The 16,046-nt window shown below is 33.7% G+C and overlaps 1 protein-coding gene across 1 annotated transcript in view; it reads right to left on the bottom strand.

Annotated features, from left to right (window-relative positions):
- Positions 1-8,994: 8,994 nt before the first annotated feature.
- The window catches only part of RAD21L1 (RAD21 cohesin complex component like 1), a 31,076-nt gene continuing 24,024 nt past the window's right edge, over positions 8,995-16,046 (bottom strand). Inside the window, exons 12-13 of the mRNA XM_051979493.1 lie at positions 10,905-10,985; positions 8,995-9,183 (exon numbers count right to left, since the gene is read on the bottom strand). Of these exons, the coding sequence (XP_051835453.1) occupies positions 8,995-9,183; positions 10,905-10,985 (270 nt within the window). The remainder of the gene's footprint in view (positions 9,184-10,904; positions 10,986-16,046) is intronic.

Here is a 16,046-nt window from a genome sequence, read left to right as displayed (position 1 = left end):
TAAGTTTTATACTGCACATAATTATTATTATAATAATACATATTAATAATTTGTAAATCCCTAAATTTACTCATATTGGGGGCATATAACAATTTTTTTATTGATGGTGTGCATGTTCAAGAATTCAGAGACTACAGGACTGGACAACTCTCTTAAAATTATTAGTAATAGAGATTCTTATCATATATTCCTTATACTAATAAAATCATAAATTTGGGATGAGGACAGAAAATTATTTTGTATATATTTGGCATTTTTAAAATTAAAGCTTTTTATTTATAAAACATATGCATAGGTAATTTTTCAACATTGACCTTGCAAAACTTTGTGCTCCAAATTATCCCTTCCTTCCTCCCATTCCTTCTCCTAGCTGGCAGGTAGTCCAATACATCAAATATGTTAAAATATATGTTAAATCCAATATATGTATACATATTTGTACAGTTATCTTCCTGCATAAGAAAAATCAGATCAAGAAGAAAAAAACAGAAAGAAAACAAAATGTAAGTAAACAACAACAGAAAGAGTGAAAGGCATTTATTTTTCTATGTATATGTTGATTTCACATTGTAGATAAAACTTCATATAGGCTTTTTAAAAATAAAGATCTTTAATTTTTGTCTTCATATTCCCAGGACTGCTATAGCCCAGCATAGTTTGCACCAGATGCTTATTGAATCAAATCTATAAAATAGAGGGTTGGATTCTTTGATCTAGAGCTAAAGGATCATAGATCTGGAAGCTTAGAGGAACCTTCAAAGCCATCTAGTCCAACCTTCTCATTTTACAGATGAGGAGACTAAGACTTTCAAAAAAGAGATGAAGAGACTTATTAAGGTAATGGAAGGAGCAAGTAACAGAACTGGGGTTTCAATTTAAGTGCTCTGGCTTCAGATCCAGGTTTCCCCCATTGTAGCACATTGTCTTCTCTTCCGGTATATCTTCTACAGATGACTTCCACCTCTCATCTTCTGAGTTCTAAGATTCTCTTCAACTCTAAACAGCTTTTCTTCTGAGGTCTTTTCCATCTTTCACATTTTGTGTTTTAAATTCTCTCCACTCCTAACAGCCTTTATTATGAGTTTTTTTTCACCTCTCACATTTTGTGTTCTAAGATCATCTCCAGTTCTAAACAGCCTTTCTTCTAAGGTTTTTTCCACTTTTCACATTGTGTATTTTAAGGTCCTTTCCAGTTATAAACAGCTTTTGTTCTGAGGTCTTTTTCATCTTTCATATTTTTGTGTTCTAAGGTTCTCTTCATTTCTAAACAGCCTCTCCATTTCTCATATTCTGAGTTCTAAGGTCCTCTCCAGTTCTAAATAGCCTTTGTTTTGAAGTCTCCCATCTTTTACATTCTGAGTTCTGAGGTCCTCATCTGTAAAATGACCTAGAGAAGGAAATGGAAAACCATTTTAGTATCTTTGCCAGGTTAGCACCAAATGGGGTCACAGACAGTTGGATATGACAAACAACCCAACAACTAATTGTTGGGATATTCTTCCTTATGTCACTTAACCTGTCTGGCCTTAGTTTCCCCATTTGTTTAGTTTATTTATTTTAATACACATTTTTTATGAATTATGTTGGGAAAGAAAAATCAGAGCAAATAGGAAAAACCATGGGAGAGATAAAAAATAAAACAGAAAAAAGAAGTGAACATAGCATGTGTTGATTTACATTGTCTCCTGAGTTCTTTTTCTGATTGCAGATGGCATTTTCTGTCCAAAATCTGTTGGGATTACTTTGGATCACTGACCTACTGAGAAGAACCAAGCCTTTCATAATTGAGCGTCCCACAATCTTGCTGTTATAGTATACGATGTATTCCTAGTTCTACTTGTTTCACTCAGCATCAGTTCATGTAAATCTTTCCATGCCTTTCTATAATCAGCTTGTTTATCATTTTTATAGAACAATAATGTTCAATTACCTTCATGTACCACATTTTGTTCAGCCATTCCCCAACTGATGGGCATCTGCTCCTTTTCCGATTCTTTGTTACCACAAAAAGAGCTGCTACAAACATTTTTGCACATGTGGGTCATTTCCCCTTCTTTATGATTTCCTTTAGCTACAGATCTAGTAATGGCACTTCTAGATCAAAGAGTATGCACAGTTTCATAGCCCTTTGGGCATCGTTCCAGATTGCTCTCCAGAATAGTTGGATCATTTCACAACTCTAACAATAATGCATTAGTGTATTAGTTTTCCCACATCCCCTCCAACATTTATCATTATCCTTTCCTATCATCTTAGCCAATCTGAAAGGTATGAAGTGGTACTTCAGAGTTGTTTTAATTTGCAACTCTCTAATCAATAGTGATTTAAGTTTCCCCATTTGTAATATGAGGGAGAATATGAACTAAAGTAATTCTAAGGTCCTTCCAGATCTAAATCTATGCTTAGACTCACATTATTCCTTAGTTTCTACAACTATAAAATGAGGGTATTGATGTAAATACCCTCTAAAATCCCTTCCACTTCAAAAGTTCTATTATTCTCACATCCTACACTGAGAGAATTAAATTTCAATCCACAATCATTCTTTTTTTTTGCTGCTATCTTTTAGGTCTGTGTCTTCTAGTTATTATTTGGTACAAGCTCCTTTAACATAAACCCAGAAATTTGTTTTCATTCATTATCATTTTTCATTCTACTTCCTCATCAAACATTCTTCCTCATCTGTATGTTTTAAATTAAAGCAAAACAATAACTGTAAATTGGGAGCAAAGATTTACTTGAGGAATAAATAAATCAATAAAGGTGATAAAACTTTCTAGCTTGAAAATTTGGTACTACTATATGTTATGTGACAGAGCTGAGGCTCTGGATTTATTAAAACTAAATTCAATCTTGGGGGTATATCTCAAATTATTCATTGGACTGGTCTTACCTAAGAACATGAGAATTTAATGTGGGTCTAGGTCTCTAGAAAAAAAGTATAAAAATACTTTTATATATAATTTTTTATATTATTATATTATATACTTTTGTATATAATCCTATACAAATATTTTAATTAGCTATTTATTGAAAATAAGATAGGCTTCATTTTACCTAACAGAAAACAAGGACAAAGATATTAGAGCTTAATCCATAGTCAAAACAATTCCTCTTCTGCATTCTCCAGGTACCAACATACTCCTGATTTAATATTACTCTGTGATTGAAGCTCCCTTGAAAGAAGAAAGCTGGAACAATTAGATGGTAAAGTGGAAAGAACATTGCCTTGAAGTCAAGAGGACCTGAATTCAAATTTGTCTTCAAACATTTAACATTTCCTAATTGTGAGACCCTGGGCAAATCGCTGACCCCAATTACCTCACAAAAAAAAGAAAGAATGGAGAAAGTTACTGGGAGATATATTCATTCACCCCTCAAAGATTAGGTTTATACCTTCATATGGTGAATGTCATTTTTATTTTAATTTTTTTAGGTAACCCTTTCCCCATTGACTCTCTTCTCCTCACTTTTAATCCCCTCTTCCTTTCTGATATTTTTCTTTTCTATTTTCCCCTTCAGTTAGTCTTGTTCAGTAGTTTTTAAAAATCATTGTTTTGCATCTCTTTCCAAGAAAGATCTATCTCTTGTTCTCTTTATTATCTATCTTCTTTGTGTTAACTGTAAACACTCATTCTCTGTTTCATGATCTTTATAATTATCTGGTCTCTCTCTTTTCTATATATTCTTCATGCAATCAAAGCTTTAAAGGTATACATTTCTATGCTTTTTGCCACTGTCTTATAGGACTTTTTCCCATGGATTTCCCTTTTCCAGAACAATGTCAGATATTTCAGTTGTCAGAAAGGACACAACCTCATAGTAGAGGCCCTTCTCTACTCTCTCCCTAATTATGCAGCTATATCCCGTCTTCATTTTTTTAAAATCTTTGCCTGGAAATCTCCTCCCACATCCATGCTCTTCCACTCCTCCAGGTGCCAGTTGCTCCCAGGAATTCCAACTCCTTTTCTCCTAGGGCAAATAGATTTTGCAAGCACCAAATTCCCCCAGCCTTATACAGTATAAGGTCCTCATCTTCCTTCAAAGACCATCCGTTTCTCTTCATTTATAGGAGCATTCATTAGTGGAACTACCTCCTACCCTCAAAGTAAAACTTCTTTTCTTTCTTCCTCTTTTTAATCTCCCCCCCCCCCTTCCTCCTCATCCACTCTCCTATGGGCTCTTTTCTTTCTGAAACTGCAGAGGTTACCTTTTCCTGATTGTTAGTTCTTTATTTGATTACTCTTACATCTCTCTTTCCATTCTATCCCTCTACTTTCCTCTCCCCCCTTCACTTTTATGTACCCTCTCATGCTGTAACATACAAAAATAGCTTTGATTTATCTGTAGGCAAGGTGTTGACAGTGGTAATATCCTGTTTGCCTTTTTACTATCACCTTTACCAGATTTTCACCTTTACCCAACTCCTTGTGTATATTTAGAAAAAAGTCTCTTGCTGGTCTTTCTGTTGTCACTCTACTGCAGTTACAACTCTTGCCTGTTGCATCTGAGAGGAAAACTAATTCTTCAGTTCTGAAGAGATTTCTAAAAATATTTTAAACTCTTTATTATTGAATATCCATCTTTATGATTAAGCTCAGATTGCAGGATAGGTTATCCTGGGTTACGTATATACTGAATTCTATTGCTCTTCAGAACATATTATTCCATTCCCTCCTCCTTTTTCTAGTGGGTGTAGAATAGTCTTGTATTATTCAAATGTCCTTTTTTTTGTATTTGAAAGTCTTTCTCCTGATGGCTTATAGAAATTATTTCTGAATTGAATTGTTAAATTTTATCACTACGTGTCTTGGAGTTTGCAGCCTTGGATTTTTTTTCTTGGTGATTTGTGAATTCTTTCAGTTGAAATTTCATTTTGTTTTATATGTAATTGGGGAAAATATCAAAAAAATAAATTTTATTTTCTATGATCAGAAGTTCTGGAAAGTTCTCTCCTATTATTTCCTTCATCATGGTGTCAACAATTTTTGCTGCATCATGTTCTCTTGGGAGATCCATGATCCTCAGGTTGTCTCTGACCATCCTATCTTTGAATTCAATATGTTTTGCTTGGATGGTAAGCATATTTATGTTAATTTTTTTGCTTCTCTTCTAGATTGTCTTACTTTTGTATATGTGTATTTCTAATCTATTGCTCTTTCCTTTATTTCTTTGGTAAGGTTTCCCATTGTAGATTCAATCTTTTCTATGGTTCATTATTTTACTGTGTCGGGAATAAATTTTGTTCTCATAATTCTCATTTATCTTTAAATCACCTAGGAACAATGTGTTATGATTCCATGTTCTCCTCAAATTCCACAGGGTCCTCTGTCTCCTCAAGCGATCATTTCCCTTTATTTTGCAGTGTTGGTTCATAAATGGTTGAGCTAATTTACTAGCTCTGGAGGCCATATTTCCCTCTGTTGTTACTGTTTTTTTGGTTGACTTGCCTGCTTATGTTCAGTCACTCAGTTTTCTTCTTCCTGAAATCTTTGGTACTTTTAGCCCCTCTCCCCATTCCCTTATATTCCTTGGGGGTTGGATCTCAAAGTACCTTTGGCAATACATGGTTCACCTGCTTAGGTGAGTGGTCAGTGCTCCAACTTGACTCTAGCTGAGTTCAGAGCTATTTCCCTCTGTGAAGTGCTGAATAGTACCTTCATATACATGGTGTCCTATCCTAGTGACCCTGACCCACTCCTTCAGTTCTCTGGTCTCATTCCAGCAAGTAAGAGCCTATTTTTCCTAGCACCATGCAATTCAGAGGTTTACAATGCTGGTGCTTCCAGGTTATAATCGCTGGCCAGCTCCTGAAGGCCTGTTACCAAACTGGCTGTCTACTCCTGAGCAAACTTCCGCACCCTGGTCCTGGGATCTCTGTGATCCAGGAAAGGAGGATGGGGAAATAGAGGTACATGGTGGCTTTTGATATAAGCCTGTGTCATGTCCTTGGGTCTGCTAGTACATCCTTATTGCTAATAGTGGGAGATGGGGGGGAGGGATGATGAGTGAACTGCAGGGCAGTGAACTTTAGTTACTGGGATTTTTTTCAAAGCTTCTTTTGGATGTTGGATGTCCTATATTATGAAAACAGCTGAATTTGCTTTATCTTTGGTGCATAATTTCTATTTTGTAAAGATCTGAGAGATCATGGGGAATCAGAAAACTCAGCATTGTCCTTCATTCTTCTCCATGGATCTAGGTCCTGGAATCTCTCCCCCCTCTATGTATTGGCTCTAATCACTTCTGATTCTTTGACCATCTGGTTCTTCTGCTTCTGAGAACATGTGGCTTCTCTTCTCCTGGGACTGCATGGCTGCCTGGAACACATGGAGCAGCCACAACAACGCTATGTCAAATCTTCCTTCCAGAAAACTGGTACCTGTATATATCTAACTGCTCTCCAGACACCTCTGCCTCTATTTCTCTCCTCTCAGCAATGTTTGTGCTCTCTTAAAGGCCAAATCCAAGATTGTGTTCAAGTATATTATAGGTATTTGAAGGTAATTTAATCTCTTCAAATGTCATGACTCAATCAGGCATCCTCACTGTAGTTCCAATAGTTAAGTCCAGGGTAAGGGTACTAGTTCACATGCCATCAAGATGACACCATTAATTTCAAAACAACATCTCAAATGTGGTGACACTGGGGTATTTATACCTTCTACATGGAGAAATTTTCAATGTCAAAAACAAAGACCTCATCCTCTGAATTTGTTAAACTTGATTAAGCGCCTCCTGATCATGCCCTCTACTGTATTTGTCAAAGTGCTTTTAAAAATATATTATTCTGTCTTAAGGTTAATCTAGGTCCCTAAATAAATATATCTTTAACGTTCAAAACTTAGCCAAAGAAAATAATCTAACTGCTGTTTTTTATAGAGAAAGAATTCTCCTTTTTGATCCTTTTCCTTCTTCCATTTTTGTTGTTGTTGCCTTTTTTAAAACTTAAAAGACTATACTTCCCAGATGTCTCTGCTAGCAGCTTTCCTAGTGAGCTGGGAATAAGCATTCCCAAGATCATTCTCCTAGACAGAGAGAAAGCAGCAAATGAAATATTATCATGGGTGCATCACAGACCAGGTGATTTTGTAATATACTAGAATAATAAATATTACTCAGAATCCCAATTGAATAGAGAGGAAAATCATGCTAATAGAGGATTGGAAGCATAAGATTTTAAATCTAAAAGATTTTAATTTAAAAAATAATTACTTATCTTTATTGTGCATTACTATTCAGAGGACAGAGGCTTGTGAGGACTGAAATTAGTTATATTTCAATTGGATTTGAAAAATTTATCTGTACACTACTCTCCTTAATGAATGGATAACCTGTATCTCAAGAGAAAAAATACTCAATGAAGATCTGTGTGCTAGTTTAGACTTTGCTTCAAAGTAGATGTGTGAGCAATTCTAAGTTACTTGTCTCAGTTTCCTTAGATGAAAAATGAGCAAGTCTCTGAGAGCCCTTTTAGCTCTAACATTCTCTGACTCTAGTTTTGAATTAAAATATAATGTTTAATGTCACTTTATATTTTAGTATTAACATTTATTAATAGAGAAAGAATTAATTCATAATATTATAATGCTGAAATCAAAATATATTCATGAGGTGATATATATTTATTATTTGGGGCATACATGAAAAATTTCATGAAGACTCAATGAGTAAATGGATCTACATCAGAGAGGGCTTTCCTTTTTTTTTTTTTTTTTTAAACCATTTTTACTTGCTTCTTCTTTGGTTCAAACCCTGATAGGGAGATATTTATACTTATGCTTTATGGATAAGGAAAAGAGTTAACTTTCTAGGTCTTTAATTTCTGGTTTATTTTTTTAAGTAGGGAGATTGAACTAAAAATGGGAGAAATATTTATCTAAATTCCTAAGGTTTGCCCTTAACTCTGATCTTTGGGTAGGGAATGTGGTAGTGTTATCAAGCCAGAGCTACATAAATAACCTCTAACATCTTCTGTAGTTTAGACATTTTGTGTTCTAGAGTCCCTATCAGTTCTAATGTGATTCTTAAACCATCCAACTCTTACAGGGAAATACATTTAAATGCTGTTTTAGATTTTTGCTATATTTTAATAAGTGCTATGAACATGGGAAAAGTGTCCTATGGATTCCTAAAAGTATAAGGGGAAACATTTCTAAATCTCATTTTGAAATAAGAATAATGATGGCTATTTACTTTAGATATTTAACACATGCTAATTTGCAAACCGTAAGAGAAGGATGTTTATTTCAATGACCTATACCATAGATGGCAGAGTGAATATGTTTCTGTATTTTACCATGAGAAACAGTATTTACTTTGCTGACATTTTCAAATAAACAATATTTATAAAAATATAAAAGAGTGTCAAATAACAGACAGGGAACATTAATGACTTGCAAGTAGACTAAAAAGACACAGGTGATTTGATTCACTGAGCATGAATGTCAAGGACTATAAAATAAGGCACTTAGGGCAAATAAAATATGTACATTTATAGCAAATAAAATATAAATTACATTCTCCATTGGAAAATAAGAGGAAATAGTTAAGTGTTAATTAACTCAATAAAATCCGAATAATTCAATGCAAAATATTCCAGTTACAAGAGAAGCATTTCTCTTTCATTCTGAAATAATTTCTAAACACACTGACACACTTTTAAAAGATAAAAACAAAATTGATTGTCCATTGCAAATCTATTTAAAGTTCAATGTAATGTTCAGCTAAATGAATAGGCTTAGATAAAACATTTTAAATCAAATGATTAAAAAATAACTCTGTACCATTATAATTAGTCATTTACCAACACATGTACTTTCCAGTCTTTATCTCTCATTATGGCATTAGAGATAGAAAATGGGAAGACATTCTATCACTCATGGGACAGACTTTTAGCTAGTTCCATAGGTAACTCTACAAAGAACGGAAAGATCTAGTTAGAAATTCTTCTGCAGATGAAATCCCACAGACTTTGAGATTTCTCACCGATGCTCATATTTGATGGAACATTGGTCCCACTGTGGCTATAATGTCTGCATAGGGGGCACTTTGACTAAGTTCAATGACTTGTTGCTTCTTAAGGACAAGGAAGCTATAAAACTTAGCAGCAACTTGCTTTTGGTCATCGTTTCGGCAGAGTTTCATCAGGCTAAAGGACTCAATTCCCATTTTGTTGGAATGCTAAGAAAGGGAAGAAAGGAAAAAAGAGGGAAAAAAGATAGTCAAAAATAGATTTTAGGGTAGGAAATGAACATCATCAATATAATTTTGAGAAAAGCCATATCTCTGGATATAGAAGTAGTAGACATTCTTGCTAAATTTTATCAAAATATCAGTTAATGACAAAACCCTACATTTGACATAAATAGGATCACAAAATTTAGTCAGAAGAGAACTTTGAATTCATTGAGTCCAAACCCCTCATTTTATAGAAGACAAAAGTAAATTTCAGAAATGTTAAATGATTTGCTCAACATCAAGTACATGTAGCTGAGTCAATATTTAAAGTCAAAATCCTTGACTTCAAATTCAATGCTTCACCATGTTGCTTCTAAGAGTTCACATGTCTATCACTTTCAAGTTCCAAAATACTTTCCTTTCATCACGCCTGTGAGGAAAGTTAGTCATAAGTATTGTTATCTCCTCCTTACAAATGAAGAACTTGAGGTTTAAGGAGATGAAAAAATTTGTCTAATATCACTCATCTATCTAGGAGCTAGAAGTTGATTTTAAATGGGTCAGCTAGGTACATCAGTGGATAGAGAAATAGTCAATCAGGAAGACTCTTCTTCTTGAATTCAAATCCAGCCTCAGACATTTACTAGTTGTGTTACACTGGGCAAAATACTTAATCTTGTTTGCCTCAGTTTCTTCATCTGTAAAAAGAGCTGCAGAAGGAAATGGCAAAGTGCTCTAGTGTCTTTGCCATGAAAACCCAGAGCTGGACACAACTGAAAACGATTAAACAAGAAAGGCTTGAATCAGCCTTTTCACTTCAGGAATATCAAAATCATTATTCTATCTGATGCTACAGGACTAGTTTAAGTGTTATATAATGACCTCAAAAGTGGTATACCGAGTCTTCAATTGTTTCTCAATTTAAAGGTAACATTGAAATGTTACCTCCATTGGGATAAGGTTCTTAAGTCATAAAGAAAGCTTTTCTGTTTATATATTATCTTTGGGAAGAATCATATTTTAACCTGTTGTCAACTATCAATGAACTACACCACAGTACTGATTGTCAAATTAAGAAGAGCAGCAGAATACAAGCTATGTACTTGGAGAAGGTAAGGGTAATTGATTGGGAGCTAAACTTTACATTTTTGCTTATAACCAGACTTGGTCATGACAACAGCATAAGTAGAAAATATCATAAAGTAGAAGTAAGGAGAACTGTGGGATATAGCTAACGCTGTGCAAGATCTTGGGAAGATTTCAATCCATCAATCAAAAAGCATTTATTAATCACCTATTATGCCGAACATTGAGCTAAATACTAGGGATACAAATATCTTCAAGAAGTTTATATAATATGGGGATTAGACAAATCCCTATGTAAGTATATACAGAATAAATATAAAAAGAACAAACATAGTGTAGCTTGGAAGGGAAAGCACTAACATTTAGGGATATCTGAAACTTTAGAGATTTAAATTCCTTATCTTTAAAATAAGGGAGTTGGATCAGATGATAAACTAAGGTAGCTAGCAAAAATGTTTTCTGAAGTGAGTGCAAGGGACAATGTTATAAAAATTACCCGTGCATATGTTCTGTCAATAAAAAGCTATAATAAAAAATGTTTTCTGAATTTATGGATCTCACATGCCACAGATTGCTGATCTATTAATTGCCATTTCATCAGTGTGGTAGTTTCAGCAAGTCAGTATCTCTTTTCTTACCTGTAAATAATTTAACATCTGAAGTGTTCTTTGATTCCATATTTTTTCTTCAGTAATTTGGTCATTTTCCAAATTCTTCTCCTGTTGGAAAGAAGGATGAAAAGTATTTTAAAAGAAGATTATGTGTTTGTCCTTATTAAACATTCTAGAGGATTTTCTCCTTATTACTAAAATAATGAAGAAATGTTTGGTTGGGGACAGTTCCAATTATCAATGGTTGATATTTTTTGGACAGGTACAGATATAACTATAGATGCCTGCATGTCATTACAGAAAATGTATGAAGTGTTTTCAAATATATTGGACTAAGATGCTCTCTTTATCTCCTCCAGTGCTAATATTCTAAATCTTCATAAATTTCCATATCTAAATTTAAAAGATGATAGAATACCTCAAATATAATTTATAGTGCTTAGTGGCTTTTCTACAGTAGGGGTCAGCAGTTTCTCAGACTAGTATGCCAAATCTTTGGCAATAATTATTCACTATCTCAAAAGAGGGAGAGCCATTCTCAGGCCACACTTTTCCTCCCCTATGTCTATGATGTTGCCCAACTTAGCTAATTAGCAGAAAAACAGCAAATGCTGTCTTGAGTCCAGAGTACAATAATGGAGCAAACAGATCAGAATCATAGAATGTTTTTAGTTGGAAAGGTATTCAGAAACTATCTAGTCTAACATGTATCTGAATAAGAATTCTTTCCAAAATATACCTAGTAATGGTCAGCCCTCCTGAGCTTGAAGACCTCAAGTGAGGAGGCACCTACTACACTTCCCAAGGCAGCCTCTTCAAATTGGTTAGCTCCAAAGTAGGAAGTGTTAGAATGTTAGTTTTTTCCTCAAGGCTAATATAAATATTTAGAGAAGAAAGGCAGTCTGATGATATTTCAACATTATTTTGCTAAGAGGGAAATACTCTTAAACTGAATAGTTAAACTGAAAAGCTTTCAAACAAGAGTTGAATGGCTATTTTGGTCAGAGGTTAAAAATATGAATAATGTTTTCATCATAATAATTTGTCATGTTTATTTGATACAAATTGCTTGTCTCAAAGTTATATACATATGTGTATGCATTTTTACATATTATCTCCATATACATAATTCTGAGATTTATATAAACTTGTAGCACCTCATGTGTGCTTATTCAATTAAATTATGTAATTCAATTTAATAGGAACATTTTTCAATTTAAAAAAATCAAATTATTGATATTCCAAGTAACAATTTTTAATGAAGATATAATGATTGATCTTTTGAGTGCATTTTCAGAGCATGATTTTTAAACATTCCTTGCTCACTTTTATATACATGCAAACCAAAGTAATGCTTTAAATTTATAAAACAATAAATATTGAAGTAATTTTTAGAAGTGCTAAATTTTGGGGGGTGCAATGAATAGTGCATTCAGCCTGAAATCAGGAAAATTCATCTTCTTGAATTTACATCCAGCTTCTAATGTGTACTAACTATCAGACCCTGGGCAAGTCACTTAACCCTATTTGCCTCAATTTCTATAAAATAAACTGGAGAAGAAATGGCAAACTATTCCAGTATCTTTGCCAAGAAAATTGCAACTGGGATCATGGAGAATCAGACATGACTGAACAACAATAATTTTTTTTTTCAGAGACAATTGGGGTTAAGTGACTTGCTCAGGGTCACACAGCAAGGAAGTGTTAAGTTTGTGAGACCAGATTTGAACTCAGGTCCTCCTGACTTCGACAATAATTTTTTAATAAATCATCTAAACTATTGTTTTAAAAGCAAACATTTTTCATTTCCAGCTACCCTGTGTTTAGTTTTTCATGTTTGGGAGGAATAGGGCAATGGGGCTAGTTCTTTGATGCTTTCTTCTTTCTAAAAAAAAAAAAAAAAAAAAAAAGCATGCCTTTCTACCACCCTCACAGATAATAACCAGATAAGTCATTTTAACTAGAATGTCTATTTTCCCTTTGTCCAATAATATGAATGCCATTTTGTCATTTCAACATTATAGTTTCATCCTTTTAATTATCATTTTGAAGAGTCTCTTTTAAGCATAAAACTTTTATCAGCTAAAATCTTAGAAGGAATCATTACATTCTCTAAAAGAACACAAGATAGGAACCTGAAATTAATGTTGGTTGAGAACATGCTAAGAGGGAAGAAATATCTAACCAAATTTACATAGATTGGGATTCTACCTAGGTGCCTTGCCACTCAAAACTCATTTTGTTTGTGAACCATGTTTTTGACTTCTCTTCTATAGCATGGAAACCCTTATCACTTTCCTAATGCCTCTTCAGTTCCACAGGTTCCAAGATGCTTTTTAGGAGGTTCAGAAAATTTTGGCACATTAAAGAATATTTGAAGATTAAGAGAATTTATAAGCAGGGTTTCTTGATTACCTCCCTTATCCCACTAAAGCCTTTAGACTCAAAGATTTTGCCCAAATATAATTTACTCTCTTGATTCTGTTTCATTCTTTTTCTCAAATTGATAGATAAAAAAAGATCATTTTATTCTAATTATCCTAAATTGCTCCTGCTAAAGCTAGAGCATATTCTCATCTAATCTGTTCTCAGTATGGATGAAATAGTTATTCACCTATTTAATAACTTTTTTGCTAATCATGAATTTTTTTTTTGGGGGGGGGGTGGAAAACAAAAAGCACTGGTTTGACTTTTCATTAAACATTCACCAAATTGTGGCTATATGTATATTGCACAAACAGATTAAGGTTTGGTAGAATTGGTGAGTTCACTCCAATAAAGCCTACATACTTAATCTATTTGGACATTTAGCAGCTGAATCAATTGTGTGAAAATCCCAATGGATTATTAAAACATCTGAATTGAAGGGTTTGGAAGTCCTATGGTCTAGGATCATACATAAATATAATTGCACCTATGTATGCAAAGTGAAAGAGTAAAATAAAATATTTAAATAATTCAAATAATTCCCTCTACCCTGTGACAAACAAAAAATCTTTTGATTCTTGTTCAAGTGGTAGAAGAGAGGCTTTGGCTTGATTTATCTGAATAACTGCTTTTATTATCCACTCAATTTTAAGTGGATAGGAGCAACCTAATTTTATATCCTTAGTCCTTTGCTACTATAGTCACATTTTTTCACTAAGGAATGTTTACTTTAATAAATTTTATAAATGATCATTTTAGGCACTCTGTCTAATAACACAAAACATAATGAAAACGGTACTGTAACTGTTAAAAACAGATCACTTTCATTTACAAAGAATTTTTATCTAAACATTGCATAGAAGCATCCTTGGAAGGTGATGTTTAACCTACTCATTCACAAAACTTATAAAATTCAGTCATCCACAATGGGCCTTATTATCAATACAAATTAATTTATTGCCTATAATTGTATAGTAGGACTATATGCCATTAGTTTTAAAAGTTCTTAAAATAAGTATATAGAAAGGAAAACAATAGAATTGAGCACTTATCTTTCTTTAAAAGTGTAACATTTTAAAAAATGAATAAATAAATAAATAAATAAATAAATAAATAAATAAATAAATAAATAAATGGTTGTTGGTTGAATAGATGGCATTTTCTATCCTCATCCTTATTGACCTTTGTGTTGCCTTTGGTATTGATTACTTTCTCTTCTTGGATCTTTTCTTCTCTTTTGGTTTTTGGGACAACTCTCTCTTGGTTTTCTCCTACCTGACTACTCTTTTTCAGGCTTTTTTACTGGGTCTTCATCTATGTCATACCTACTAGCTATATGTATCCTCTAAGATTCTGTTCTGGGCCCCCTTCTCTGTTTACCCCATTTCAGCTCTCATGGGATCAATTATCTCTATGCAAATGGTTCTCAGATCTATATATCCAACCCAAGTCTTTCTCCTGACTTCTAGGTCAATATCATCACCTTCCTATTACATATTTTGAATTGGATATTCCATAGGTATCTCAAACTCAATTGTCCCAAATTGAATTCATTATCTTTCACATTAAAAACAGGTTTTTCTCCAACTTCTTTTTTCCTGCAAAGGGCACCAGTATCCTTCTTCTCATTCTGGTTCACAACCTTTGTGTCATCTTCATTTCCTTACTCTTCCTTACTTTATATATCCAAACAACTGCCAAGTCTTTGTAGTTGATATTCTCAATATTTCTTATTTACATTACCTTCTCTGCTTTCACACAGCCACTACCCTATGTCAGGCCCTTCTTACCCCTCACTTCTTTCCTATAAAATTGTAATAGCCTTCTAACTGGTGACCCTGCCCCAAGTTTTTTCTTATCTCAGTTCATCTTCCACAAGGCTGCCTAAGTGATTTTCATAAAATGCATATAACTCTCCCTTTAAAATAAACTCCACTAGCTTTCTATTACCTCTAGAATCAAATAGAAAAGCCATTGGCATTTAAAATTCTTTATAGCTTGGCCCCTCCTTCCCTTTTTATTCTTATACTTTATTCCACTTACTCTACAATCCAGCCATACTGCCCTTATTCATTCCAATCACCTATTTGCCTCTTGCTTGTTTCTTCCCAAGTCAGGGAATGTTTTCCTTCTTCACTTCTGCCTCTTAGTTTCCTTCAAGAATCAGCTCAAATCCTACTTTGTGTAGGACTTTCCAAGTCTGTTCAGTTACTAAGGTCATGTTGTCTAAGGTTATTTCCATTTACTCTGTATGCATCTTATCCTCCAAATCCCCCCTTGCTATCCAAGCGACTCTCAAAAGTCTCCAGCACCACAACTAGAAAACATCAATTCTGTAGCATTCAAATTTCCTTTATAGTCCTGCTCCATACAGGGAAATATATATATATATATATATATATATATATATATATATATATATATATATATGCACACACACACATATATATGTATATATATAATACACACATAGTTAGGTAAACATAGTTATATAGGGCAGCTAAATGGCACAGTGGATAGAGAGCCAGGCCTGAAGTCTGAAAGATTCATCTTCCTGAGTTCAAATCTGGCTTTAGAAAGTTACTAATTATATGACCTGGGCAAATTACTTAACCCTCAGTTTCTTCATTGGTAAAATGAGCTAAAGAAGGAAATGTCAAACTGTTCCAGTATCATTGCCAAGAAAACCCCAAATGGGGTCACAAAAAGTCAGAAATAACTAAACAATAATATACAAACACA

This window comes from Antechinus flavipes, chromosome 2 (assembly GCF_016432865.1).
Source record: "Antechinus flavipes isolate AdamAnt ecotype Samford, QLD, Australia chromosome 2, AdamAnt_v2, whole genome shotgun sequence".
NCBI classification, from domain to species: Eukaryota; Metazoa; Chordata; class Mammalia; order Dasyuromorphia; family Dasyuridae; genus Antechinus; species Antechinus flavipes.
This window is presented reverse-complemented; position numbering and strand designations above follow the sequence as displayed.